The sequence below is a fragment of the Candoia aspera genome, chromosome 4 (genome assembly GCF_035149785.1).
Source record: "Candoia aspera isolate rCanAsp1 chromosome 4, rCanAsp1.hap2, whole genome shotgun sequence".
Lineage (NCBI taxonomy): Eukaryota > Metazoa > Chordata > Lepidosauria > Squamata > Boidae > Candoia > Candoia aspera.
Genome location: NC_086156.1, coordinates 98937375 through 98963680, shown reverse-complemented (window position 1 = coordinate 98963680; position 26306 = coordinate 98937375). Strand labels below are relative to the sequence as shown.

General features: G+C 42.2%; 1 protein-coding gene across 2 annotated transcripts; it reads right to left on the bottom strand.

Annotated features, from left to right (window-relative positions):
- Positions 1–1668: 1668 nt before the first annotated feature.
- Positions 1669–23230, bottom strand: KMT5C (lysine methyltransferase 5C). Of its 2 annotated transcripts, none has more exons than XM_063301183.1 (9): positions 23138–23230; positions 15625–15767; positions 15159–15324; positions 12991–13100; positions 12336–12499; positions 8766–8785; positions 8030–8166; positions 7320–7504; positions 1669–6579 (listed from the first exon to the last, which is right to left on the bottom strand). In XM_063301183.1, the coding sequence occupies exons 2-9, from the start codon at positions 15732–15734 to the stop codon at positions 5738–5740; spliced, it is 1734 nt and encodes a 577-aa protein (XP_063157253.1). In that variant the 5' UTR covers positions 15735–15767; positions 23138–23230; the 3' UTR covers positions 1669–5737. The 2 variants fall into 2 exon arrangements, with proteins under 2 accessions (XP_063157253.1, XP_063157254.1); XM_063301184.1 differs by lacking the exon at positions 23138–23230 and adding an exon at positions 20680–20741.
- Between the last annotated feature and the right edge of the window lie 3076 nt (positions 23231–26306).

Genomic DNA, 26306 nt, shown 5'->3' with positions numbered 1-26306 from the left:
GCAGCTCTGAACGACATGCTTAATGGGTGATTAGAAAATTAAATATATTTAGATTAAACATCTAATGGATGATTAGAAAATTAAATATTTTTCCAATAAATATTTTATTAGAAAATTAAATATCAAGCTTCACAGAGAAAACAATGCAATACCAAAGGTTAAAGATACTGTAGCTCTTTTCAGTTGATCAAAGGCTTTTTCTATGATAGATTCTCCACTATGAAAATATAGCAATAGAAACATGTTTTATTTGCAAATTGTACATGAATGAACTAGATTATTTGTACCAACCCTTTAAAATATCCAGGAAGGATAGTATAAGGGTAAATGGCCTATTTATTGGGAAGTATCAATTAAAGTATCAACCATTTCAGTTGTCTTTTTTTTTTACTGCAAAGAAAAATTCTCATAAATATTCGTATTATGTATTCTATTGTATTTGAGTCCTTTCCCTATTTTTATTTAAAGTATTTTCTTTAAATACTTTTTATATAAATGTATTAATCTTTATTTTTATTTATGCATTTTATATTATTCATTTTGGGTTCATGACAAAATAATAAAAGAACTGAACTGAAATATGCCTACATTAAGATGTCATGCAGGCAAGATGTAAAGAAACAACAACATATCTGTCAGGCTCAGCCTGCTAACCAGTAAAGACACAGACGCTAGCGTGGGCTTAGGTTCTGGCTTTATTGATAGAACAGAGTGCATGCCTTTAAGAAAAGCTGAGAGTGAGTGGAGCGCGCCGGAACGGGATTTAAATAGCCCGCGCCGGTCAGCGCTCCACCCCTTACTTCGGGTGCACCCCGAGCCCCATCGGTTCCATTGCCGGTAGGTGAGGGGTCGTGGAGCCCCTCCTGTGCTCCGGGCGTTTCCTTAATTGCTTCCCTGGCCGGTGATGGTTCATTGCCGGGCGATCAGGTTCGTAATCTCTTTGACAGCTCGGGCGCACCTCGTGGTCTGGTCTTGTCAATTACCTTCTTTGCAACATTGTATCTCTCTTCCACACCTCTGCGGCGAGAGTCGATACTTTGTTGCCAGCACCTGTTGCTCCCTTTTGTTAGCTAGTTGCCTTTTCCCTTAATCCGCCCGGTACCCATTTCCCTGCATTGTCATGCGAGCCGTTGCGATGTCACAAGCATTGCAACGGTGATCATGACAGTATCTTACTAAGAAACATTATTTAACATTCAGACTACAACATCAAATTTATCCTCAATGTTGTCAAGCATTTTCATTTTGTTTTTAAATTTGTTTGCTTAAGCCCAAAATTTCCTGTGTTCAAAAGAAACCTTTCTGCCAAAGCATGGGAAAGAAGAACAATCTATTGGTTGCCTTCAGCTGGATAATATGTAATCACTTAACAATGAAGCTTCATTTTCAATCATTATACCACAGGTATACTGTTTTTTATTTGTATTTACAAGACGTTCTGTCCGTCCAAAATGTTCTACTCCCCTTAGGGAGGAGAATACACATTGAATCCAATGTCCTTAGCATTCACTTATCAGTCTGAATAATGAAATAGTTTATAAAGTTCATTTTTAAAATAGCAGTTATTATACCTGAAGTAATTCTGCAAATATACCTTCTAACAGCCAGTCTTGCATTCAGCCTTCTCATGCACTCAATACATATATCACAACATCAACAAACAAGGATAGTTTTAAAAGAGTTTATTTCAATCAAGTATTTTAAGAAGTATTATGCCCCCCCCACAACAGACACCATGAAAAATACAAACACAAGTTTCTGCCTTCACCCCACTTCAGGATACCGGCCTGATCATGGGGCAGGAAATACCCTGAGGCCTCAAATTTCCACACTTGGAGCTGAGAGTAGCCTCCATCAATCCTTCCAAATATAGCACCATTAAAAAGACAGACAACCCTCTCCTACCCTCCCCACCCTCTCCTTCTGCTCAGTCCAAACTAATGTACACCCAGGGCTGTATGCACTCAGTCAAGCTGCACCAGTGCAAGATTTGTGTTTGAGTCCAGGTCCTGCTGAATTTCTTCCGTCTAACAAGTTCTGGCCCTCAACATTGGGATGACAGATTTGTAAATATACAGACCAGCTAGGCTAGATGGGAAGCACACATCAATTTTTCCTGTGGCAAAATTCCCTGTAACATACTGCCCACTGTAACAAAAGAAAAAACGTAAGAACTGGGTTTTGTAATTCATGCAGATTCAGAGCTCAGTTTATGTTACACCACTTTTTTTTTTAATGCAAAGTACATACACCCCGGGAAATATGCTCCATGTTACCCCTTCTACCTCTCCTCTCTTCTGGATGGTCAAGGGCTGGAAGAGTCCTCTATTTAAATAAAGCATTGCAAGTGTGCTGAGATGGGGGTGGTGTGATGGAGCAAATTTCCCACAATCCTAGTTAGCGCGTATTATGGGCTGAGCAACTTGTTTCCTAATGAAGCAAGTTTGTAATGACCCCGCCATAAAAGGCAGGTAGTTGGACTGATGCACTGTGGTTAAAAACTGGGGCAGAAAATGATATAACAAGCTTCTACCCAACCATTCCCTGAGGAACCCAGCCAACCAGAGACCTTCCCCGGTGTCCAGGTTGCTTATTTTTCCTACCTACGTGAAAATCAAGGTACCTTAACATACCCTCCTGAGCATAACTTTTATGGAAAGGTGGAATTTGATTTTTCTTTTGAAATGGGGGCACATTGGCTCCAGGCCAAAAGCGTGTTTGAAAATTCTTATAAAAGATGGAAGAAGCAACGCAATAAACCATGGTATTTCTGGGAAACGAACAGAGACTGGACATGGAGAGGCAAAAAAGCAGGCTGATTTAAAAACCTACTCACACAGGATGCCAGAACAGAAAATAATTGGATCTGCCTCCACGCCACCTCATGAGAACATGCCTGTTTTTTAATCTGAAGGCATGAAAGTGGGAAAAGAAATGACAGGACTTAACAGACACTGGACTGAAAGAAGACTGAAGTCAGAGACTGGAAGAGTGCCTTGACGCTTCCCTTCCCAAACGAGGTAGCACAAACCATAAACCCACCTGGAAAGAGGGGAAAACAGAGACACAGAAAGGTGAAAGCTGAGCCCCAGCCTGCCTTTCCAGAGAGAGTGTACAGTATCCTGAGCAGCAGCATCCACCCTTCCCACCCCTGACCTTTCCCTACACAAGACCCTTGGCCATCTTGCCCTCTTTGTCCCCCTCTCCCCTCCCCCCATTACAGCTACTACCTAAAGGCTGTGCCACTAGTCTGCAACTATTAACAAACATGGAACATCCACAAATGGAAAGCAGCAAGCAAGAAAGCAGGTCTGGGCACCCACGTTAATAGGAGCCATGAAGTCAGAAAAATCACCAAAAACCCTGTTTCTCTTTAGTGCACCAACACTGATACACAGATGAAAATGCACATCTTGTAGAAGAAGCCTCTTTAGAACTCAGAAACTAATGAGACACCATCTCATATATTTAGGTCAAGACTACTGTCATAGACGGTCACACAGGCACCAAGACCATACCATATATAGTGAATCACACATATTCTGTGATGCAACTAAACAGCAATGTGCAATTAACAAGAAATCACTGGGATAATGGTGATGAAATATAAAATGGTTACTACAGAACTTTTCAGAAAGAAAACAATGCCTATTTTTTTTAATTTTAACGAACATGAAATAAGCTTACAGAGCAGGAAAAGATGTGCACTTTCAGCTATATCTCAATTAATTCAGTGAGCATTGTGATATCAAGTTCACTAACACTTTTTAAACTATCTTTTCACACACACACACACACACACACACATATATATAGGTCTAGGAGAGTAGAAGGAAGGATGTGCATGGACAGTGGTAATTCTGGAGAATCACATGAACACCTCTGGGAAAATATTAAAATCACGAGCAAAAATACGCTATTGTTATGCCTTCCCAATCAATTTATGGAAAAATGCTGTTTCTGTTGTCTCTGCATGCCTATTGTTTCTGTGGCGCTTTTACATGCGTATGCACAATTGCCAGTCTACAGGATGGTCATCCTTCCTATGATTTCCTTCTCAGGAAAGGTTAAACAGCTTCATCTCATCCTAGCTCTCAATAGCTAATATCTAAAAACTACTTTCAAAACCAGTGATTTCCCATGAATCAGCACCTATTCGCAGACCCATGAAAAACCCAGAATTGCAATACGGTATGAATCTCAGAGCAAAAATGCATGCCAGACAAACTAGATGCTACTCTAAATGCTCTATAAGTTAGATTTCCCAACTTCAGAGTTCAAGGAACCTTTGCTGGATTCTACCCACAGGTATTCAAAAGGAAGTCTAAGTTTAATGGAACTTATGCTCAAATGCGCACAGCTTAACTCCCATCTTAACACGACTTCCAAGTGTCATCTGGAAAAGCTCCTCTAACACTAAATGCACCAAACTACAGAACAAACAAAAAAGGAGGGGTTGGAAACATCAGGCTGTCCTAAGACTCTTGGATATTCACTCCAGAGTCAACACAAAGGATTCCACAAAATTTCAAACAATGCAAGCACCCACAGAAAAAGCATGACTGCAACATTTTCACCCATTCAATAGCCACCACCTCCCCATATAACTTGCACTCAGATTTCTAACACCAGAATGTGCCCTACCTGCTCAAAATTCTAAGAACTGTCATGGCAAGATGAATGAGAAAATACACAGAAAATCCACTTACCATGTGTGGCTCTGAACTGAGCTCAGCCACATTTAACTGAGTAGAACTTTTATCCTGCTCATCAGCCTCTCACAGAAGGAAGCCCCTTTATCACAATGCCCCCAAGCCAAGCCGCTCAACTTTATCAAATATAAAACACCTGAATATCTAAAGTTCATTAAGATTCTAAAAAGCCCCAGTAGACATCTGTTTAAAACTCCAGCAGGAAGAAGAAACAAGTCACACAGATTAACCAATATAAAAGTAGCTTCCAAAACTAGAAAATGTCTTGTAACAATAGGCACCCAAACAGTGAGATGGCAAAAGAAGAGGAGCAAAAACATTTAATCCCCTATCTAAGCCTGTTTAGCAAAGAGCAGCCTTCAGGCTAAATGGGCTGAACAGATTAGGCTGCATGCCAATGTGCACTTCTGGTTGCTGGTTTTCTCACAATAAGTTTTAAAGAGACTTCCCTGATTGGATGCTGGTTTTCATTTCTCCACAAGTCACTTCACCAATGTTGCCTCACTCTGTAGGGACAATAAATACCCAAACACCATGTCCATCTGTCAAAAAGTCTATAAACCAGAGCATGGGGATATATAGAGTAGAGAGACGAAAGGACTCTGTCAGAGAGAAAGCAGAGTTCAAAGAAAAGACCAGGAGGCGATCCCAAGCATCCATGCAGTCTACTATATGGCTTAAGTTTCAAGGGTATACAGTAAGGTTTGGCAAAGTAGTGGAGAGCAATTTTTTAAAGGAACAGTGAGGAAGTACCCTGAAAAATAATTGAAATATCATCTTCAATGGGAAAAAGGAGGAATGGAACACAAGGTAGTGTTTTTAGCAGAGACAACCTTGTGTCCACTGGGGACATTGCTTCAGAAGAGATGTTATCAATCCATACAAGGTGATTGGGAGAAGGGCACAACCAAGACAAAAAGTTGGATAATTTCAGGCAAATTCTGGTAGATGGGTTTTGCCCTGGTTATCAAGGGTAAGTTCAGTAAGAAGCTGAAGTCTGTTTTCAGTCATGGGAGATCAGCAGATCAGGACAGTTCCTCACAGGAGCTCGCAGCTACCTCAAGGTTTATGGAACCGTGACTCACTACCAGTCGAAGCCGTTTGGGTGGCACAAAAGGGGGGAAGGAAACCATTCGCTTAGGAAGATGTTGGTCCTCTGCTTGCTCCTTCTCCATCTTGTCTGAAAGGGGCTGCTGCCAGCACTGCCTGCCTCCAAAAAGTGGGCCTTCCAGGCAGACATGAGCATACTGGGAAAGCTTGGGGTCTACCGTTGGTGATGATAGCTGGGATTTGGGCAAAACCTGAGCTTGGCGCTGGGCCATGCTCCTTGTTCTGCACAATAACTGACTGGATGAAAGAGGACTTGAAGAACCAAGCGTAACTTGCTTTCCTGAGTGGAGAGCCCCAGATCCTGATTCACGTGTTTCTGCAACATCAGCACAACTCTCCGTGTCTCCTGAATCATGTTCCTCAGCCCCCTGGCTGAACTCCCCATTGGCGTTCGGACGTTTTCTCTCCTCAATGTCACACACTGCTTCTCTATGAAACCTTGCCCAGTCCAAGGGAATTCTTTTCCCAAGATTCACTACTAAACTGCAGCGGTCTGCCAAGCCCAGGCTTCCAGGGGAACTGTGCGTTTTTATGAGGGAGCAGTCCTGCCGGGCCTTGAAGCGGCAATTCTTGCTCCTCAGAGATCGCCTGAGGTGCAATACAGGCCACACGGGAGGAGGACAACGAAGCAGACACACCAGGGGCTGCTTACGCAGCTTGCATCTACCTGCTCTGCAGGACAAGCAATTGTGCAGCGGGATGTATAAAGGCTTTAGCATCCTAGGATACCAACGAGCAGTATATCTGTGCACAGCCCCTAGAAAAGGAAAAGAGGTATTAGTTCTAAGAATTCCACGTCTCTCCCCAATTTCCTCTTATTTAACTACAGCTGCCACGTCTTCACTACACAACAGGCAGCTTCCATTTCTCCCTGCTGTAACAGTAGACTTTTCAAGTTCTTTAAGAAGATGAAGCAGATGTCCTACCGCCTCACCATCCAACCCTTTGCCACTAACAGCCATAATCCTGTAAGACCCTTCCTCGGAATATGTAAGTATTCCGCTCTAAACAGGCCTGGCATGGGTAGCCTCGCCGTACTTGTCAGCAGCCCCACAGAGAAGCTGCGCATTTTTCTGGGAGCACACAATAGCTGCAAGTTCCCAGGAAACATTAAGGAGGCAGCAACGGGGTGGCATACCTTTCCCGCTTTGGAGCCAAATATCTGAACATTGCTTCCTCTTCCCAGTACAGGAACTACTGTATAACGTTAGGCTAGCCAGTTAGTTCTGCCTGGCTCTAACCTAATAGCTAGAATAGTTCTTGAGTATCCACTTTAATAAAGAGCAAATTGCTACTGTACTTTACTTTTGTTACCCCAAAGGGAGCTGAGGTAACAACTGCTGTGGAACGAACACTGAGGCTGACAGGGATGGAATGGGGCGCTCATCAGAGGGGTCATTATGATCTCATTGCAGGGGAGGCACACACCATATTGCCCTGCACAGCACTATGATGCACAAAACCCACTCCGGTTGAAATACTTTTTGCATATCTCACCACGTAATTGTGACTTCCTGCGCCGGGCTTTGTGTCCCACTTTCACACTACGTTGAGCAAGCTTGCGAGACTGGTTTTTCCACCTCTGCAGGCGGCCATCTGTCTCTCTCAGTAGGTACTTCTCACTGACTGAGGTAGATAGCAATGGTGTCCGATTCAGGAGGCGAAACGCTCCCTCCCCCTTCCTAAGAAGAAGTTGAGAATGAAAGACAATATAAGGAGCCGCCCAGCATTAATCAAAAAGATCGCCGCTTATTTAAAATATTTGTACATCCCTTTCTACCCTTGGAGAAAACAAATTCCAAGGCACTTCCCAAATGCACGAAAAATTAAGACACAATAAAGGTAACACTGATGATGAAGGGACTGATGATCTCTGTGGCAGAAGGGTTCCTTCCTCTTAGCCTTTAGACGCTACTGTTGATCTTTCGAAGGCTCTTGTGATAGTAGAAGAAAAAATGCTGCCCCTCCCCACTCAAAATCCTATGCTAACTAGCAATCATCCCTTGAGAACTGGAGCTTATTAACACCTGGGCATTAAGCAGTCTGCACTTCTTGACAGGAATGATTGCTGAAAGCACTGGAAGACCAGGGCAAGAGTTAATGGAGATTATCATTTAGTTTCCCGTCCTCCAACTGTTTATCAAAAACTCAGAAATCTGACCATCCCAGCCCCCAACCTTTGGGATCCCGCTGCCCTCCGTCTTCACCTTTCACAAGTGTAGCATTCGCACAATTCATTGTTCTCCCCAAAGAAGCCGTCACCATAGAAGCATGTGATCTCATCCTCGGGCTCGATGTCCCGCAGCACCTTGACGCAGGCAGTGTTCCTATCCATTGGGACAAACTACAGCACAAACAATGGATTAGGGGTAGAAATAGGAGGAAAGAAAGGACAGCTGGGAAGGGGAGGAGAGGGGAGGGGAGGGGAGGGGAAAGATCCGAGAGGCCCGCAGGGAAGAGGCAAATGCAGCAGTCTCCTCTTCCCTTCAGAAAGCCCACATTTTCCAGTTTCCAAAATCAACTCTTTCTCAAGGCTGTTTGTTTACACTGGTGTTTATGCCTTTGTAGCCCAATTTTGCAAAACAGCATATCAAACAGAAATTTCTCCCAGCCCTAAACTATGGAAAATTGTATCACATTTCCAGCTTTCAGGATGGGAAAAGAGTCTGGTACCTCCTGTGAAGAATTAGAAGAGTAATGGGGCAGGGCTTCTAGGATCACAAGGAGATATTTTTCTAGCTCAGCCATCTTTCTACTCCTCTTAAGTGTTTCCCAGGCACTGCTGTATTGTGCCCTTGGTCTATTTCAACCTCTCCCAAAATATATTACCTCTCATTCCTGTTCAGTGCAGTCAGCAGTACGTTTAGGGACTGTCCCAACCTCAGAGTCTTGTATTCTAATGAACAGTATCCCCTGCCCCAACAATAAGCCAACACAACTTACCTTACAGTTTGGTCTGCAGTCTGATTAGTTGCACAATGGGTAGGAATTACATTTCGGAGGGGAGCAATAAGAAGAAAGAGGGAGATTTAAAAAAAGAGGTAAACATGAATTACAAGTATTTCTTCTTCACAGGTTAACAAGCTGCAGCAGAGGAAACTTGCTTATCTTTTCAACAATACATTTTGCTTTGCTTTGAAGCAGGAACAAATCTGGATCGATTGAACGGGTATCATACAAATTATGGTAACCAAATAAAGAGAAGCATTTTGCTCATATCCTCACTGTTTTCCATGTTGGAACTCAAGGCAGCATACTTGACATTCCTACATAAGCTCCCATGAATGTATTATCATAAAAAACCACCCTCACTTCAGTAAGGTGCAAAACAATTGTGTCTGATAATCTTAAACTCTTGTTGAAATTTTAAAAATATTGAAAGGAAGTAAGGTTTTCTGAGTGTTGTGGCTGGGTAAGGAGAAGCTTCCAAGAAAGTTCAATTCATTATTGCCTTTTGCAGTTAAGTTCTGAATCCTAAATCTATCAGATAATCCCTTAGACCTTATTAATGCAGCATTTTAGGCAATTAACAGCTAAGGAAACTTTCTTAAAAGACTACTATCTCACAAACAGGTTGTAAACAGACATTCGGAACAGCTTATTCTTAATGCCTTTTTATGTCTAGGTGGTGTTGTGTTTTTTTGATGGATGAGACACAAGTCTATGATTAAATTTTGAGGGAAATTGGTTCCAGCTTCAAAAAATTAGACAGTCCTCTATTCGACACAAAAACAAACAGTCCTGGATAGATGGTCAAACACATCTAGGATAAGACATTCCAACTAATTTTTCATCTGCCTTTTTGTAATCAACATTCTATCGAATTCTCAATTTTTATAGAGCATTCACATGATTAAATGTCCCTCACTTTGAAAGCTCACACAAGAACTAGCATCAAGTGATCCTAATCTACAGGCCACCTATACTGATAGTTAGCACCCACATTTCTCCCAGTTGCCAAAATAATCACAATTCTTGGGAAATGCTTAACTGAGAAAATAATAGATGATATAATTTGCACTGGTGTAAATACAGAGTGACATGACTAGGTCATGCTCTACAAAGGAATTGCTTCTATCCAGTCATTAACTGGGCAGATAACTAGGGACATTTTTATTTCTTTAGAACAAATTGTCCTTCTTTACGCCTCAGTGCCTTTAAATTTCAGTAATTCCATCAAAGAAACAGCTCACTGAGACCACAATGCTCTTTTCTTTTTGTGTCAGATTAGAGTTATTATGAGCTCTGCAAAATGGCTGGTACCTCAGTCATGTCTAAGTTCGTCTATAACAACACTGAAGGGACTATACTCAAAACAGCACTTTTTCCCCCTTGTACCCAGACTAATTTGGGATCAACATTAAAAGCTTTGGCCCTACAGTATCTTGGTGGTCAATGACCAAAATTTTCTTAGAAGTACATGAATGCAGTACATGAATGGCTCTTTAGGATCTCAGAGACTTCCTTGATGGTTTGCTAAATTTCACTGAAGAAATGAAATACCTAATTTAACTAATTCAAGGATTGTTGTTGTTTATTCGTTTAGTCGCTTCCGACTCTTCGTGACTTCATGGACCAGCCCACGCCAGAGCTTCCTGTTGGTCGTCAACACCCCCAGCTCCCCCAGGGACGATTCCATCACCTCTAGAATATCATCCATCCACCTTGCCCTTGGTCGGCCCCTCTTCCTTTTGCCTTCCACTCTCCCCAGCATCAGCACCTTCTCCAGGCTGTCCTGTCTTCTCATTATGTGGCCAAAGTATTTCAGTTTTGCCTTTAATATCATTCCCTCAAGTGAGCAGTCTGGCTTTATTTCCTGGAGGATGGACTGGTTTGATCTTCTTGCAGTCCAAGGCACTCTCAGAATTTTCCTCCAACACCACAGTTCAAAAGCATCGATCTTCCTTCTCTCAGCCTTCCTTATGGTCCAGCTCTCACAGCCATATGTTACTACGGGGAACACCATTGCTTTAACTATGTGGACCTTTGTTGTCAGTGTGATGTCTCTGCTCTTAACTATTTTATCAAGATTTGTCATTGCTCTTCTCCCAAGGATTAAGCGTCTTCTGATCTCCTGACTGCAGTCAGCATCTGCAGTAATCTTCGCACCTAGGAATACAAAGTCTTTCACTGCTTCTACATTTTCTCCCTCTATTTGCCAGTTATCAATCAAGCTGGTTGCCATAATCTTGGTTTTTTTGAGGTTTAGCTGCAAACCAGCTTTTGCACTTTCTTCTTTCACCTTCATCATAAGGCTCCTCAGTTCCTCTTCGCTTTCAGCCATCAAAGTGGTATCATCTGCATATCTGAGATTGTTAATGTTTCTTCCAGCGATTTTAACTCCAGCCTTGGATTCCTCAAGGCCAGCCTGTCGCATGATGTGTTCTGCATACAAGTTGAATAGGTAGGGTGAGAGTATACAGCCCTGCCGTACTCCTTTCCCAATCTTAAACCAGTCCGTTGTTCCGTGGTCTGTTCTTACTGTTGCTACTTGGTCGTTATACAGATTCTTCAGGAGGCATACAAGATGACTTGGTATCCCCATACCACTAAGAACTTGCCACAATTTGTTATGGTCCACACAGTCAAAGGCTTTAGAATAGTCAATAAAACAGAAATAGATGTTTTTCTGAAACTCCCTGGCTTTTTCCATTATCCAGCAGATATTGGCAATTTGGTCTCTAGTTCCTCTGCCTTTTCTAAACCCAGCTTGTACATCTGGCAATTCTCGCTCCATGAACTGCTGAAGTCTACCTTGCAGGATCTTGAGCATTACCTTACTGGCATGTGAAATGAGTGTCACTGTTCGATAGTTTGAACATTCTTTAGTGTTTCCCTTTTTTGGTATGGGGATATAAGTTGATTTTTTCCAATCTGATGGCCATTCTTGTGTTTTCCAAATTTGCTGGCATATAGCATGCATTACCTTGACAGCATCATCTTGCAAGATTTTGAACAGTTCAGCTGGGATGCCGTCATCTCCTGCTGCCTTGTTATTAGCAATGCTTCTTAAGGCCCGTTCAACCTCTCTCTTCAGGATGTCTGGCTCTAGCTCACTGACCACACCGTGAAAGCTATCCCTGATATTGTTATCCTTCCTATACAGGTCTTCTGTATATTCTTGCCACCTTTTCTTGATCTCTTCTTCTTCTGTTAGGTCCTTGCCATCTTGTTTTATTCAGCATTGGGAGTGGCATTCTAAGATTATTCTAGATCAGTGTTTCTCAACCCTGGCAAGTTTAAGATGGGTGGACTTCAACTCCCAGACTTCCCCAGCCAGCAAGGGTTGTTGAAGTCCACCTATTTTAAACCTACCACGGTTGAGAAAAACTGTTCTAGATAGAGATTTATTCTGTCATCATTTTTTTCCAAAAATAGGGATAAATATACAGCAATATAAGGTAGGTAAGAACATTCCTGGTGCCAGAAATAAAGAGTTCCAGCAAAACTGTGGGTGGGAAAAGACAGAAGAAGGAAGGAAAGAACCAGGGCTGAGTGAAGACTTCCACCTACCATGATTAATGAAGGCTGCAGGCCCTAGCCAGAGCTGGGCACACTGTTTCCGGGTGGAGTACATGATGCTGAAGTCATTTTCACCTGTTCGGAGGAGGCTTTCATCCGGTTCTGTCAGTTCTGCAATGTAGCCCTCTAAAAGCTCCAGTTTATCATTCTTTCTCCTTATGGGAGGGAAGAAAAGAAATAACCATTTCCTATCAAGAGGACCATGCTGCTGCAATCCCAGGAGCAAATGCATGGTTGCTTCACTATCCACTTCCTTAGATGCTGGCTAGAAAGCAAGCTTTTCTGATGGACATGCCCTGTTGTGGAATACCCTCACCACAGAAGCACCCCTTGCCCCTCCCTTTATCTTTGCCACCACCCAGAGTCCTTCTTTTGGGGGCAGATGGGCGGTGGCAAAATTTGAAAAATTATATATATATATATATATATATACACACACATATATATATATACACATATATATATATATAAATCTTCCTCTCAGGGAAGACATGTTCTTAACTTTCTGATACTAGAATTCTTTGTACTACATTGTACATGCTTGGTTTTTTATGGTTCATAATTCTATTTCAATTTTTTTTAGTATAATCCAGCATGCAAGTTAATAATTTTGCGACATGGGGGAGGGGTAGCACTATGACCTTACCATGATTTTGTAGACACCACCCGGGCTCCATTTATTTCTAAGGAATATCGACTACAGCGTCTGATGGCAAAACCACTCTCGGGAAGGAAAATGCGAAGATACCGAAAAATCTGGGGGGGGAGAGGGGGACAGAGATAGAGAGAGAAGGCTCCCATCAATCCAGGTTCCAAGCAATATTCTCTGAATTAAACATGCAGAGTCATTTTCGCTCCCAGTCTACCCCCATCTTAGGATTCTAGGCAATTTCTCTTCTTTTGAAAAAATAAGGCATCTTATTCTGGCCTTACTCCCCTCCTGCTGGAGTTTACACCTTTTAAGAAAATGCATAAATCTTGAAGTTAGACTGCTACTGATTCCTGAACTTCCTTACATCGAAAAGCCTTTTTAGATTTCCTTCATCAACTAGGGCAGCTTTATTTAATGTAGATAATTTATCCTCAATGATTGGCTACCATAAGGAAATAAGGGGAAGGGGCAAACATTGTGATTGACAACAGATGGTGCAGTCTATCTGTATATATATATTTGAATATAAGAAAACTTATATTGTGCAGACTAGTAATGATGTGGTTTATCACAGGAAGAGGAGATCTACAACTGACTAAAGAATTAATTCTATCATTTGGAAAAGAGACAAAATCAAAGTACTGAAAACACAATAAAATATTACTACTGACACCACAGAAACATCAGGATTTTGTGAAATCAGTGGAGGCACAGTCAAAAAACCAGAAAGGTATGGTTATTCAAAAATAAATAAATAAGGAAGACATACGAGATTGGGTTAATTCTGAGTAATGGGTTATTCATGTGCAATGAATACTTTATTGTAGCAATTTGATGACACCTGTGACACTAACAGCAGCGTGCCTCTAGATGAAGAGACGGAGATAACAAAATCTCTCTGTTTATAACAGTTATCAACCAAAGAATAAAACTCTCATTATTCCTTGGATCTGCCTTTAATTATTATCTACAGAACAAGCAGAACAAAGCAATTCTGGTTATCATACAATAACCATAATTCATTAATCTTAAAAGAGATGAAGAAAAAACTCATAAAGTTTCCATATAAACATAAATATGGAGATGGAAGATAGAAGCTGAATTGTATCAAAATTGTCTATACACTCCTGAAATAATTAAATAAGAACTTGAAAGCTAACATAAATATTCCGTAAGAGGAAACAGAGATGAGGCAGCACTGGGTCAGATTAAAAAATAGACATACATTGTGGGGTGGTTTTTTTTGTTATTAGCATGGAGATATGTATCTATATAAGATTCATGCACTAGACTGGCTTTTCAGTATAAAGTATTGAACAGGTATCTTCTAAATGTGTTACAACATATGGTCTATGGGAGTTGATCCAAAAGATATGGAGGATACCAGCTTGAAGATAGCTAGGCTTAGGCCTTTTAGAATGTGGACAGAGTATTATATGATGGATAAGATCACTGCAAGGCAGTTATTTGGAAGAATTAGTAGAGGGAGAGGCACTAAGTTAGACACAATGCTCATATCTTTTCTTTGAACATGTTTGCTCTCTTCCCATATAAAATGTATCTCACTATAGTTTGCAGACAATTTTCTCTCTATCCAGCTCACTTTCATGTCAGTTGAAGATGATTAAAAACACCAGAGCTCAGCCAAAAAAGAAAAAGAGAAGGAAATCATACTTCTTTGTCCTTTCATCAACAGCCAGCCTCTGTGGACTTTCACGGCCAGCTTGTGTTACAAGTAACAGGCAAGTAAAAAAAAAAAAGATTATAGCCTAGTAATTGTATGTTACTTAATTACAAAGTTGATGCTATGTTGTAAGTGGCTAGAGCACCAATACATCTCATCTGGTCTAGAGGAAAGGAAGGCATAGACTGGATTAGGGTAAGTACTTTTTTCTAACTTCCATACATTCTTACAGCATGCCCCATTATTCACTTTTAATAATAAATAACACGTTATGCAACAGCCTTTCCAAACCTGATTCTTTAGAATGGCATTAAAATAGAACTCCCACCACCCTAACTGCCATGCTGACTAGGATGGTAAGAGCTATAATGTAATCATCTGAAAGGAACTGGATTGGGAAGAAAAAGTCTATCTAACTAACTCTTTCAGACTTCAATGTGCTCTCTAGCCATTAAATAGGCAAAAGACAGGATTGTACATGAGTCTTGAAGGCAGCTTCTTGCTGATGGCTCCGGTTTGCAAAATACTGGCAGGCCCAGCCACCCTGCATCAAGGCTTGATATGCTGCTTCTAGGTCCTTGCGTTTCCGGAAAGCCTCCACTGCCTCCCGTAAATGGTGCTTTCTTCTGATGGCTGGGAGTGGGCTGTAGGAATGAAAAAGGAAGGATTTCTTTTGAAACAAAAGTATTCTTTTGTTTCTTAGTATTCTGAATCCTCACCGCTTAATATCCCAAGATAGTTAGATATACACATACACATAGTCCCCCGATGGGAGGAGATGGGCAGGACAAATTAGATAGATAGATAGATAGATAGATAGATAGATAGATAGATAAATAAATAAATAAATAAATAAGTGTGTCTGTGTGTGTGTGTGTATGTTCCTGCTTTGCAACCTAAATTTTCAGAGTTATTCCATTCCCATTCCCATGCCCTTTCCTTACCTTACATTCATTTTATGTGTCTTAAAGCCAAGGTAGGAGTCGAGAATTAGCGTCGTGGCAAGGTCGTCATTCTCACATAGCTCTTTGGCAGTTACCCGAGTAGAGCCCATCTTCTTTCCAGAACCATGCTGTTCTCAACTCTGCTAGCCACAAGAGAGAGGCAAGGCAGACAATTAAAGCCAAATACATAGGGAAGTTGGGAACTTGAATCTAAGCTCCGATAAATGCAGACAAGCAAATATTAAAATAAGCAAAAGCACAACCACGTTTTCGCCTCACTATTTGCACATCACAGAAACACACAGCAGAGATTTCCTTTTTCTAAGTTAGCCTTTATTAGAACTGTTCTAATATACTAACAACTAAAAAAATAGCATAAGGAGCATTTTGCCACATTTGCTCATAATTTTTCTACTATGTTGACTTTTCCATTGTATACTGCAATTTTTATAATTAAAGTATAAACCAAGAAAGTTTTTATAGATGTAAGTTAATCAGTAACAAACTCAACTGATGAACAAAACTTATTTTATTATGCATTATCTGTGATGTAACTTTTTAGATATATGTGGCAAACCTTCCAGCACCACATTATTAAAGCTGAAGCTCATACAACATTCTTTGATCTAATCAACAAATCACAAACTTTTCCATGGGCAGGGGAGGGGGAATAAACACTGCAAAAATCTCTCTTGAAATATTCTCTTAGTAAAATGTTTTAAAAGCATGCTACATAACTCAAAACATGAAGTATGAATATTTTTATGGGGGAAGCTAGACTCTAAAGCATTAAATAATTCCTGTTCAATCTCCCTCAAATCTGTGCCCTCCATCATGGGAGGTAAATCCATCTAGAGGGAATCTTTGGGATAGATATCCAGCAGGTGGCAGCACCTGACCTTGTGGGTTGGACCTGGCTGGATAGGAGAATAACAGTAATCACTGAGATATAAACTAGATTGGGAAGACAAAGAAATACTGTGGAAGGCAATGGCAAGCCACTTTGGTATTGTTGTCCATTTAGTCTCCAAATGTTGAGCCTGACTAAGAGAGAGGCCACATTTTAAAATACAGAAACAGTCAAGATCTCTTCTTGGTTGCCTGTGAATTCTTGCTTCCTTCTAGTTCTGGAGATACTGGAACTATTCCAAACCTGGCCTCCTCTTTTTTTATGCATTTTTCACTTCTCCCCCAAAACACTTGTGACATACAGTATAAGACAGCAGCTTAAGATCAAGTCATAATACTCTTTATCGATATTATTATTAGCAATTTAGAATACTTGTTCTCCAAGAGTCTTGAGGGCCAAGATAGTGCCAGCAGAACCATTCATCTGTTAGAACAAGAGGTATGACTACAAAATGACTCTAGATTCACATTAAAATGTCAGGATTCCTCTGTCTCCTGACAACAGTTTCAACGTACCAGATCGTTGATCCAAATACTATGTATTTATCATACATAGTATAGTATACTATGTATTTATTTATCTACTTATCCACTCACTCAGGCTTATACACTGCTTTAGTCATAAACAGACTCTAGGCTTACATTTCCAATTACAGTAAAAACCATAAACATGCAGCAACAATCAAAAATTCATGTTGAAAAAGAAACTCTACTGTAGGATGGGCCCAACCACATCATTCCCTAAAAATCAGGGACGGTACCAGTTTATGTGCCCCCCCAAAAACAGGGAAGGTGCCAGTTTAATCTCAGAAGAGATCCTTTCCCAAAGAAGAGGGACAGAAGTGAAGAAAGGCTGCCTTCATGGCCCCTAATGATGACACCGCTGGCACGGGGGCCTGCAGAAAGCTCTCCCTTCAATATCTTACTGGACAGGCAAATACCACTGAAGCAGGCAGCCCCAAAGACATCCAGAATCTAAGCCAAGAAGGGCTTTAAATATGACAACCAGCACCCTGAATTGCACCTGGATGCCAATTTGTAATCAGTGCAGCTCTCACAGTATTGGTCTCATTGTGTGGTGGAATTCAGCGCTGCCGCTGATTCCCAGGAAGCAGGGAATGCATTCCAAGCTGATAAGAGGGCTCGCAGTCTAGCGAGTCTTGGCAGGGGGTCAGAGAGAGTCAGGGTAGCCCTGCCCTAGACTCTCCCAGGTTAGGATAGCTTTAGTCTGGCAAGATTCTGTCTATACAGTGAGAACAATAAAGAACTACAGTACATACACTGTCAATACACTGACTCAGCGTCGTTCTTGGTCCAGTCCCGACACATTGGGTATAATGAGCTGCACCTGTAAGTCTGGTCCATAAAGTTTCCAGAAGGTTTTCAAGGGCAGTGCTAAGTACAGCACATTGCATTAGTCCAATCAGTGGGTGATCAAAGCATAAATTGCTGTGAAAAGGGTTCCCTGAATCTGGAACAGTCATAACTGACACACTAGATGCACTCGCGTAAAGGTCCGCCTAGACACAATTGCCATCTGCTCTTCAAATAGCTGTGACCCCCTAGATGGTGTACCAGTTTGGCACAGGGTAGCACAGCCCCAACAAAAAGCAAAGATGGACCATTACTGGCCTTAATTGGTTCCAAATCCACAGCTATCCTATGTTGCTAGAATAAAGCTTGAGTCTGTTCCTCAATCCAGCCCCTCATAGCCCCCAGGCATCAGGAGAAAAGCTCAACTGCATCTCCTGTTTGACCCAGGGCCAAGATGTACAACTGGATTATCATCTATACAGTTCATCTTAATGTTAAATAGGAGAGGCGACAGCATTAAGCCCTGTGGCACCTTACAAGAAGGGTCCTATGGCATGACTTCTTCTCTATCCCCCTTCCCTGACTGGACACAATTCTGTGGGGAGGAGAACCACTAGAAAACAACACCACTATTCCTAAGCCCCAAAGGTTTCTGGAAGAATACCACAACCGATGGTACTGAATGCTATTGACAGATCAAGAAGGACCAGGAGGATCACACTTCCCCATGGCTGATCCCACCACAGGTGTTCCACAAGAGCAATCAGTGCAGTATCATTCCATTACAAAGCCTGAATCCTGGCTGAAGAGGGCATAGATAATCTACTTTATATCTGCACAACCTTTCCCCAGAAGGGGAGGTTAGAGAGCGGCCAGTAGTTCCCCAAAAACAGTTGAATAAATTATTTATTCAATACATATGGCTGCCAATCTAGCCAATGAAAGCGTTATGGCTTCCTGAGTAGGTGGTATACCATCACCTCTTTCAAGGCAAGCAGAACCACCCCCTCTCTCAAGGATGAGTTCATTACTCCTCTGATCCAGCCTTTTGTCACCTCCTTGGAAACCTTCACTAGCCAGGAAAGGGAGGGATCCAATCAACAAGTGGCAGGACTAATGTCACAAGCACCCTGTCCATTTCCTCAGAACCAACAGGCTCAAACTCATTCCATATAATCTTGCAAGGAGACCCCCATTTCCTGTAATGGACTTGCCCAGTTGGCTTTCAACTGAATCAAAGCAATTTATATTCCAGATGCCCTGCAAACTCCTCACTCTCGCAGCAGTTTATATTTCCGCTAGGATTGTTCTTCTTATGAAAACAGGATTTTGCAAGAGAACATCAATTGCTGAGTTAGGAGGCCCCATGACTCTTAATATTGTGGAAGCTATACTACTGGGATATCAAGTCAACATTCATGTCAATGCCTTGACTCTAATCAACCAGCTCCCTGAGCAGTTGTGTAATAGCTTCATGAACACCAGCAAGTCTTACTAGATTACGGCAAGATACAAATGCAAATCAATCAGTAAATGTGGTCTTCTTGGCAGCTACATAGAAGTGACTTGCTGCTGCCTTCTTCCTAGATAATTTTGCAATTTCTCAGACTAGCCTATAGCTATGGCTTCCATTCAAATACTAACCAGCCCCAACTATACTTAGCTTCCAAGCCCAGTCCAAGTGCTGCCTCCTGCTAAGACCATATGGCTAAGAAGACCAAAGTAATAATTTGAAGTAAGAGAGTAGCTATGCTCACCTGATATGCATACCCATGGTTAACTGAATCACAATTTATTCAGTCTTATTATCTGGTTTAAACATGACACAGTGAACCACAAACAAGGTATTTTTAGCCTAGCAAGTTGGGCAGATCCAATCTATGTGATTAGTTTATGGTTCAATTATGCTGTATGAAGCCATAAAAGGATAAAAGAAATTATATAAATTATAAACATTATATTACAAATTATATAAAACATAAATTCCTGTATCTCAAAAAGTCAGGAAATTGGGGCCTGAATGCCAAAAATTAAATAGTCTAACAAGTTATCCAAACTTGCAGCAGTTCCACATCTTACCTCGAAATTCTCTACTGCTTGAAATGCATTTACTCGTATGCAACTTTTCATTTGTACAGCAGATGTGCAAAGTGAACAAGCAGGTTTTCCTTTCTACATGACTATCCCTATCTTAAGGTGGAGTTGTTGAAAAGTTATACTTCTTCTCAGCAAACCATGGTAAGCTTGTCTCCAAAGTACAGGTTGTCAACTTATGACCATTCATTTAGCGATTGCTTGAAGTTACAACAGTGCTGAAAAAAATTACTTGCAACCAGTCTTCACACTTACAACCATTGCAGCATCCCTGCTATCACATGATCAAAATTTGGGTGCTTGGCAACCGGCATGTATTTATGATAGTTGCAGCATCCTGGGGTCATGTGATTGCTATTTGCAACCTTCCCAGCCAGTTTCCAACAAGCAAAATCAATAGGGAACCACATGATTCACTTAATGTACACATTATTCATTTAACAGCCATAGTGATTTGCTTAGCAACCGCTGCAAAAACGTTGTAAATTGGGGGTGCAGTCACGTGATGCCTCGCTGAACAGCCGCACCGCTTAACAATGAATTTTCCAGTCCCTATTGCGGTCGTAAGTCGAGGACTACCTGTATTCTTCAGAAGAGATAGGGTATCAATTAACAATTACAGTAATCTATTTGTAAGGAGCACAAGTCTGTTTGCATGCAAATTCCTGTTTCATAGTCTGGGCCAGAGAGTTTCCTGGCTTTTGTTTTCTGAATTATAACAGGCTAGCAGTTTCTCACTTTTCTTCTCCCAATTCCCAGCGCTGCCAGAGGAGAAAAATGGCAGTTAATCAACTCAGGATAGCAGAATTCTGTAATTACATTAATATAGTGGGAATGGTTATAGGAGCATTTATATGTTTTTAAATAAATTAGCTTGTATATGATTAGATAAAGCAGCATTTCCTAAACTGGCATCTTTCAGATGTATTGGACTAAAATTTGCAGAATGTGGATGGACAAACTGTAGCCCCAAGATTCCTCTGAATGCTACTGCTGAAAATCTGTGGAAATATTTGTTACCATTTTGAGATACAGAGCTTGAAAACTGTACGGCATGTCCTACAGTAAGCTTAACATAGTTTAAAAAACAAAACCACATCTTCAAAAACCAAGGAAAAATAGATCCACACAATTTGCATCATTGTTCTGTTCATCATGTTCTTGGATTCCCCCAAAATGTTGAATGCAGCTCTATGCCACCAAATGTTGCCCATCCCATTGCACATTGGGAAGGCATCAGATTGGGGCAAAGAATACAAACAGCCAAGAGACAGCATGCTAACTATTCCCCAGCATATGATTCTGTCGGCCTACTTTTCAAAGTTGTTTCAAACCAAAATCCTCTGACCTACCTTGTGTATCACACTACCATCAATCTAACCAGGGTTTATTGGGTAAACTATAATTGGTTCCATTCATACATTACTCTAAGCAGCAAACAAGCAAACTACATTATGCCTGCTGCCACTGTATGAACACAATCACTGCGATCTCTCTGCTTTACAGTACATTCACATCATTAGTTTTGTTTAAGAAATAAGCAAGATGCATTACCATAAGTTTACTGAATAAAAATGAAAATCCCAGGGTGCTGTGTGGGGGAAAATGTTATGATTTCATATACCTGAATTCTTTGCAGGAGTGGAAATCAAATACAGTGATAATTGTGTACACATCAAAAAGCTCAGGAAATAAGAAATGCCGGTAAACAAGCAAGTTCTGAATATGAAACAATTGGTTCAAAGTTTACTCCCATTCTTCAAACAGCCTCCCACACCAGATTGCTGGGATAAAGTTCCTGTCTCATTCATCAGTGAAGATCTAATCCAATTTTCTTTGCTCATATTTATCTATAATTTCATTCATTTTATTTTGGGGGGGGGGCAATTCTGAAGACCAAAATCAATGCAACAACAGCTTGCTCATTAAAGTGTTCTATAACTGTCCTAAACACCTAAAGGTCTTAACACCTGCCACATAAGACATCTTGAAGAATCTGCACAGGCCACTTATTTTTGATACAGTAATTTTAAAACCTAGTGAGCTGCCTCATACAGCAACTTTATATGTCTAGTGGTTAAGGTGCTGGGCTAGAAACCAGGAGGCTCTGAGTTCTAGTCATGCCTTGAGTTATTTATAAAGATAATAAAGGCGGGATAAAAATAAAATAAATATATAGAGCAGCGGTGTGTGAAACAGTGTGTGCAATAATGGACAAGAGCCACATTGGATTCTGTGCCTGAGTACAACACAGTTAGTTGAGGATAGGAAATTTCTGGGCCAACTCTATAAAGGGAAGATGCTAACACAGAACTAGGAGAGCAGAAAGTGAAGAGATGGGAGAAAGCTGGTTAGTGCCACTGACCATGTGACAGATTTGAAAAAGAAAAGATTTTGATTGGGGACCACTGTTAAGTCTAATCAGACTTTCCCAGCCTGCAGATGCCTTGGACTAAACACTCTTTTCATCTTCCAGGGAATTCTGCCTAAAAATTATGGGAAGCCCAGTATGTCTGGAAGACATCGAGTTAGGTAGAGTAGTCTAAGTGTAAACGAGTGTTTATTTCCAGAAAGACGATTACAGAGCACGAAGGGAGAGTTGCGGGGGTGGGGGCGGATGATCCTTAACTGATCCCCAACCCTTCATTCCAAGGGCAGACAGAGAATGTCTACCTGGCTTTGAGGGGCAGCGAGAGTAAACGCGACTGTTATTTATAGAGGCTATTTATGATGAAGCAGAAGAGGAGCGAGAAAGGAAAAGGGGGGCTCTGACACTGGGAGGAAAAGCCCATTCGGGGCTTTGTTAGATCAGGATTTGGACCGGGAGAGGAAACGAAATGCGGGCGGGGAGGGCGGCAAGGGGGTTTCTTGGTATTTTCCCCACAAAGGGAGACGGGCTGGCTGAGTGACAGGCGAAGTCGAAGGCTCAGGCACCCACTTCTGCCCCAGCCTCGCGCAACCCTCACGCGACCCTAGGAGACCTCCCCTCCCTCTGCCTCCCCTTTCCTCGCGGGATCCCACGCGCACCGCCTTGGTCTAATCGCCGCGCGCGACAGAGCCCCGCTCTTCTTCTCTCTCCCCCCCTCCACGCCCTCCTCCTCACGCGCCGGCGCCCCCAACGGACTTTACCTCCACGAACCCTCCTTCGCTTTCCCTCCCCACTCCTCCCCCCTTTCCCTTTCTTCCTTTCTCTTACACGCAGACCCGCACGAGCGCTCCGTTTCTTATTCTCCGCTGTTGGTGCGCCCTCCTCACAACGCGCGCGCGCCCACCCTTTCTCCCTCGCGATTCGCCCGTCCGAAAGCCTGTCACTTTCCCGGCCCCGTGGTCGCGGCGTGCCGTTGGCCAGGCTCAACTGTCAATCACAGGCGGCCCCACCTTCTCCCCGTTGTGCCTCCATTGTGCCCCTGAAGCAAAGACGGCCTCCCGTACCTCCCACCCGCGTGCTCCGGGCTGATTGGCGTAAAGAGACTTCCTTTGGAAAGCGAGTCTCGGCCTGTTATTCAATAGAGTAGATGCATGTTGCCGCTCATTCCTATCTCTGTTCACATAAGGGAAGGGGAGTGGCCACAGTTTATTCGACGATGCCGACGTCCGTTAGTCTTGAACCCGCCTTCCGAAGTCGAATGAGGACGCGGCCCCAAGCCTACGCGCCCGATTGGATAAATCTGCTGCCTTTCAAATTGCTTACGTGTTCCTCCTCCACTCGCGCCTTTTTTGGAACAGCGTCCTGCCTACAGTATGCCTATTGCACATATTAGGCTGGAGCAGTATTTTTCTATTGGACAATTAAATGTCAAATAAATGTAATCGCCCCCCCTTAGCACGTTGCACCGCCCCGCCGCTTATCATCATTGGTCAATAAGTAAGACACGCCCCTAGAACTCATTGGACAGTTCAATGGATTTGGGACCAATCGTCCCGTTTCCTCAGTTCCTATTGGAGCTCCCCCATCCTTGTTGATAAAGAGTAACGATAGCCTAACCTTGACGTAGTAATAGTTTTGAGAGTGGGAGTTCCACTGACCGAGGCTTGCTGCCCATTACTGCAGATCTCGCCATTTGAAATCTCCCGCCATAATGCCGCCATTCTCTATTGGTCCGACTGGTCTATCAGCATGCCTTATCATTAAGCAAGTTTACTGCTCAACTCGGCTGTCTGTCACTGAGCATCCACACGATTTGCTTCAACTTATAAAATCCCACCTAGTATGAAGAGGAACCTATAGAAACAGAAAGTCTAGATTTGTGTGTTAGACTCATTCAAGCTTCAGTAGGACTTTTTTCAAATACTAAAAGTGAACAGAGGTCCCACCTTTTCCAAATTGTTGTTTATTTGTTTAGTCGCTTCCGACTCTTCTGAGTTCATGGACCAGCCCATGCCAGAGCTTCCTGTCGGTCGTCAACACCCCCAGCTCCCCCAGGGACGAGTCCATCATGTCTAGAATGTCATCCATCAATCTTGCCCTTGGTCGGCCCCTCTTCCTTTTGCCTTCCACTCTCCCTAGCATCAGCATCTTCTCCAGGGTGTCCTGTCTTCTCATTATGTGGCCAGAGTATTTCAGTTTTGCCTTTAATATCATTCCCTCAAGTGAGCAGTCTGGCTTTATTTCCTGGAGGATGGACTGGTTTGATCTTCTTGCAGTCCAAGGCACTCTCAGAATTTTCCTGCAACACCACAGTTCAAAAGCATCGATCTTCCTTCTCTCAGCCTTCCTTATGGTCCAGCTCTCGCAGCCATATGTTACTACGGGGAACACCATTGCTTTAACTATGCGGACCTTTGTTGTCAGTGTGATGTCTCTGCTCTTAACTATTTTATCGAGATTTGTCATTGCTCTTCTCCCAAGGATTAAGTGTCTTCTGATTTCCTGACTGCAGTCAGCATCTGCAGTAATCTTCGCACCTAGAAATACAAAGTCTTTCACTGCCTCTATGTTTTCTCCCTCTATTTGCCAGTTATCAATCAAGCTGGTTGCCATAATCTTGGTTTTTTTGAGGTTTAGCTGCAAGCCAGCTTTTGCACTTTCTCCTTTCACCTTCATCATAAGGCTCCTCAGTTCCTCTTCGCTTTCAGCCATCAAAGTGGTATCATCTGCATATCTGAGATTGTTAATGTTTCTTCCAGCAATTTTAACTCCAGCCTTGGATTCCTCAAGCCCAGCATGTCGCACGATGTGTTCTGTGTACAAGTTGAATAGGTAGGGTGAGAGTATACAGTCCTGCCGCACTCCTTTCCCAATCTTAAACCAGTCCGTTGTTCCGTGGTCTGATCTTACTGTTGCTACTTGGTCGTTACACAGATTCTTCAGGAGGCATACAAGATCACTTGGTATCCCCATACCACTAAGAACTTGCCACAATTTGTTCTGGTCCACGCAGTCAAAGGCTTTAGAATAGTCAATAAAACAGAAATAGATGTTTTTCTGAAACTCCCTGGCTTTTTCCATTATCCAGCGGATACTGGCAATTTGGTCCCTAGTTCCTCTGCCTTTTCTAAACCCAGCTTATACGTCTGGCAATTCTCGCTCCATGAATTGCTGAAGTCTACCTTGCAGGATCTTGAGCATTACCTTACTGGCATGTGAAATGAGTGCCACTGTTCGATAGTTTGAGCATTCTTTAGTGTTTCCCTTTTTTGGTATGGGGATATAAGTTGATTTTTTTCCAGTCTGATGGCCATTCTTGTGTTTTCCAAATTTGCTGGCATATAGCATGCATTACCTTGACAGCATCATCTTGCAAGGTTTTGAACAGTTCAGCTGGGATGCCGTTGTCTCCTGCTGCCTTGTTATTAGCAATGTTTCTTAAGGCCTATTCAACCTCACTCTTCAGGATGTCTGGCTCTAGCTCCCTGACCACACCGTCAAAGCTATCCCCGATATTGTTATCCTTTCTATACAGGTCTTCCGTATATTCTCGCCACCTTTTCTTGATCTCTTCTTCTTCTGTTAGGTCCTTGCCATCTTTGTTTTTGATCATACCCATTTTGGCCTGGAATTTACCTCCGATGTTTCTAATTTTCTGGAAGAGGTCTCTTGTCCTTCCTATTCTATTGTCTTCTTCCACTTCTGCGCATTGCTTGTTTTAAAGTAATTCCTTATCTCTTCTGGCTAACCTCTGGAATTTTGCATTTAATCGGGCATATCTCCCCCTATCACTGTTGCCTTTTGCTTTCCTTCTTTCTTGGGCTACTTCTAGTGTCTCAGCAGACAGCCATTTTGCCTTCTTTCTTTGGGATGTATTTTGTTGCCGCCTCCTGAACAATGTTGCAAACTTCTGTCCATAGTTCTTCCGGGACCCTATCTACTAAGTCCAGTCCCTTAAATTGATTCTTCACCTCCACTGCATATTTCTTAGGGATGT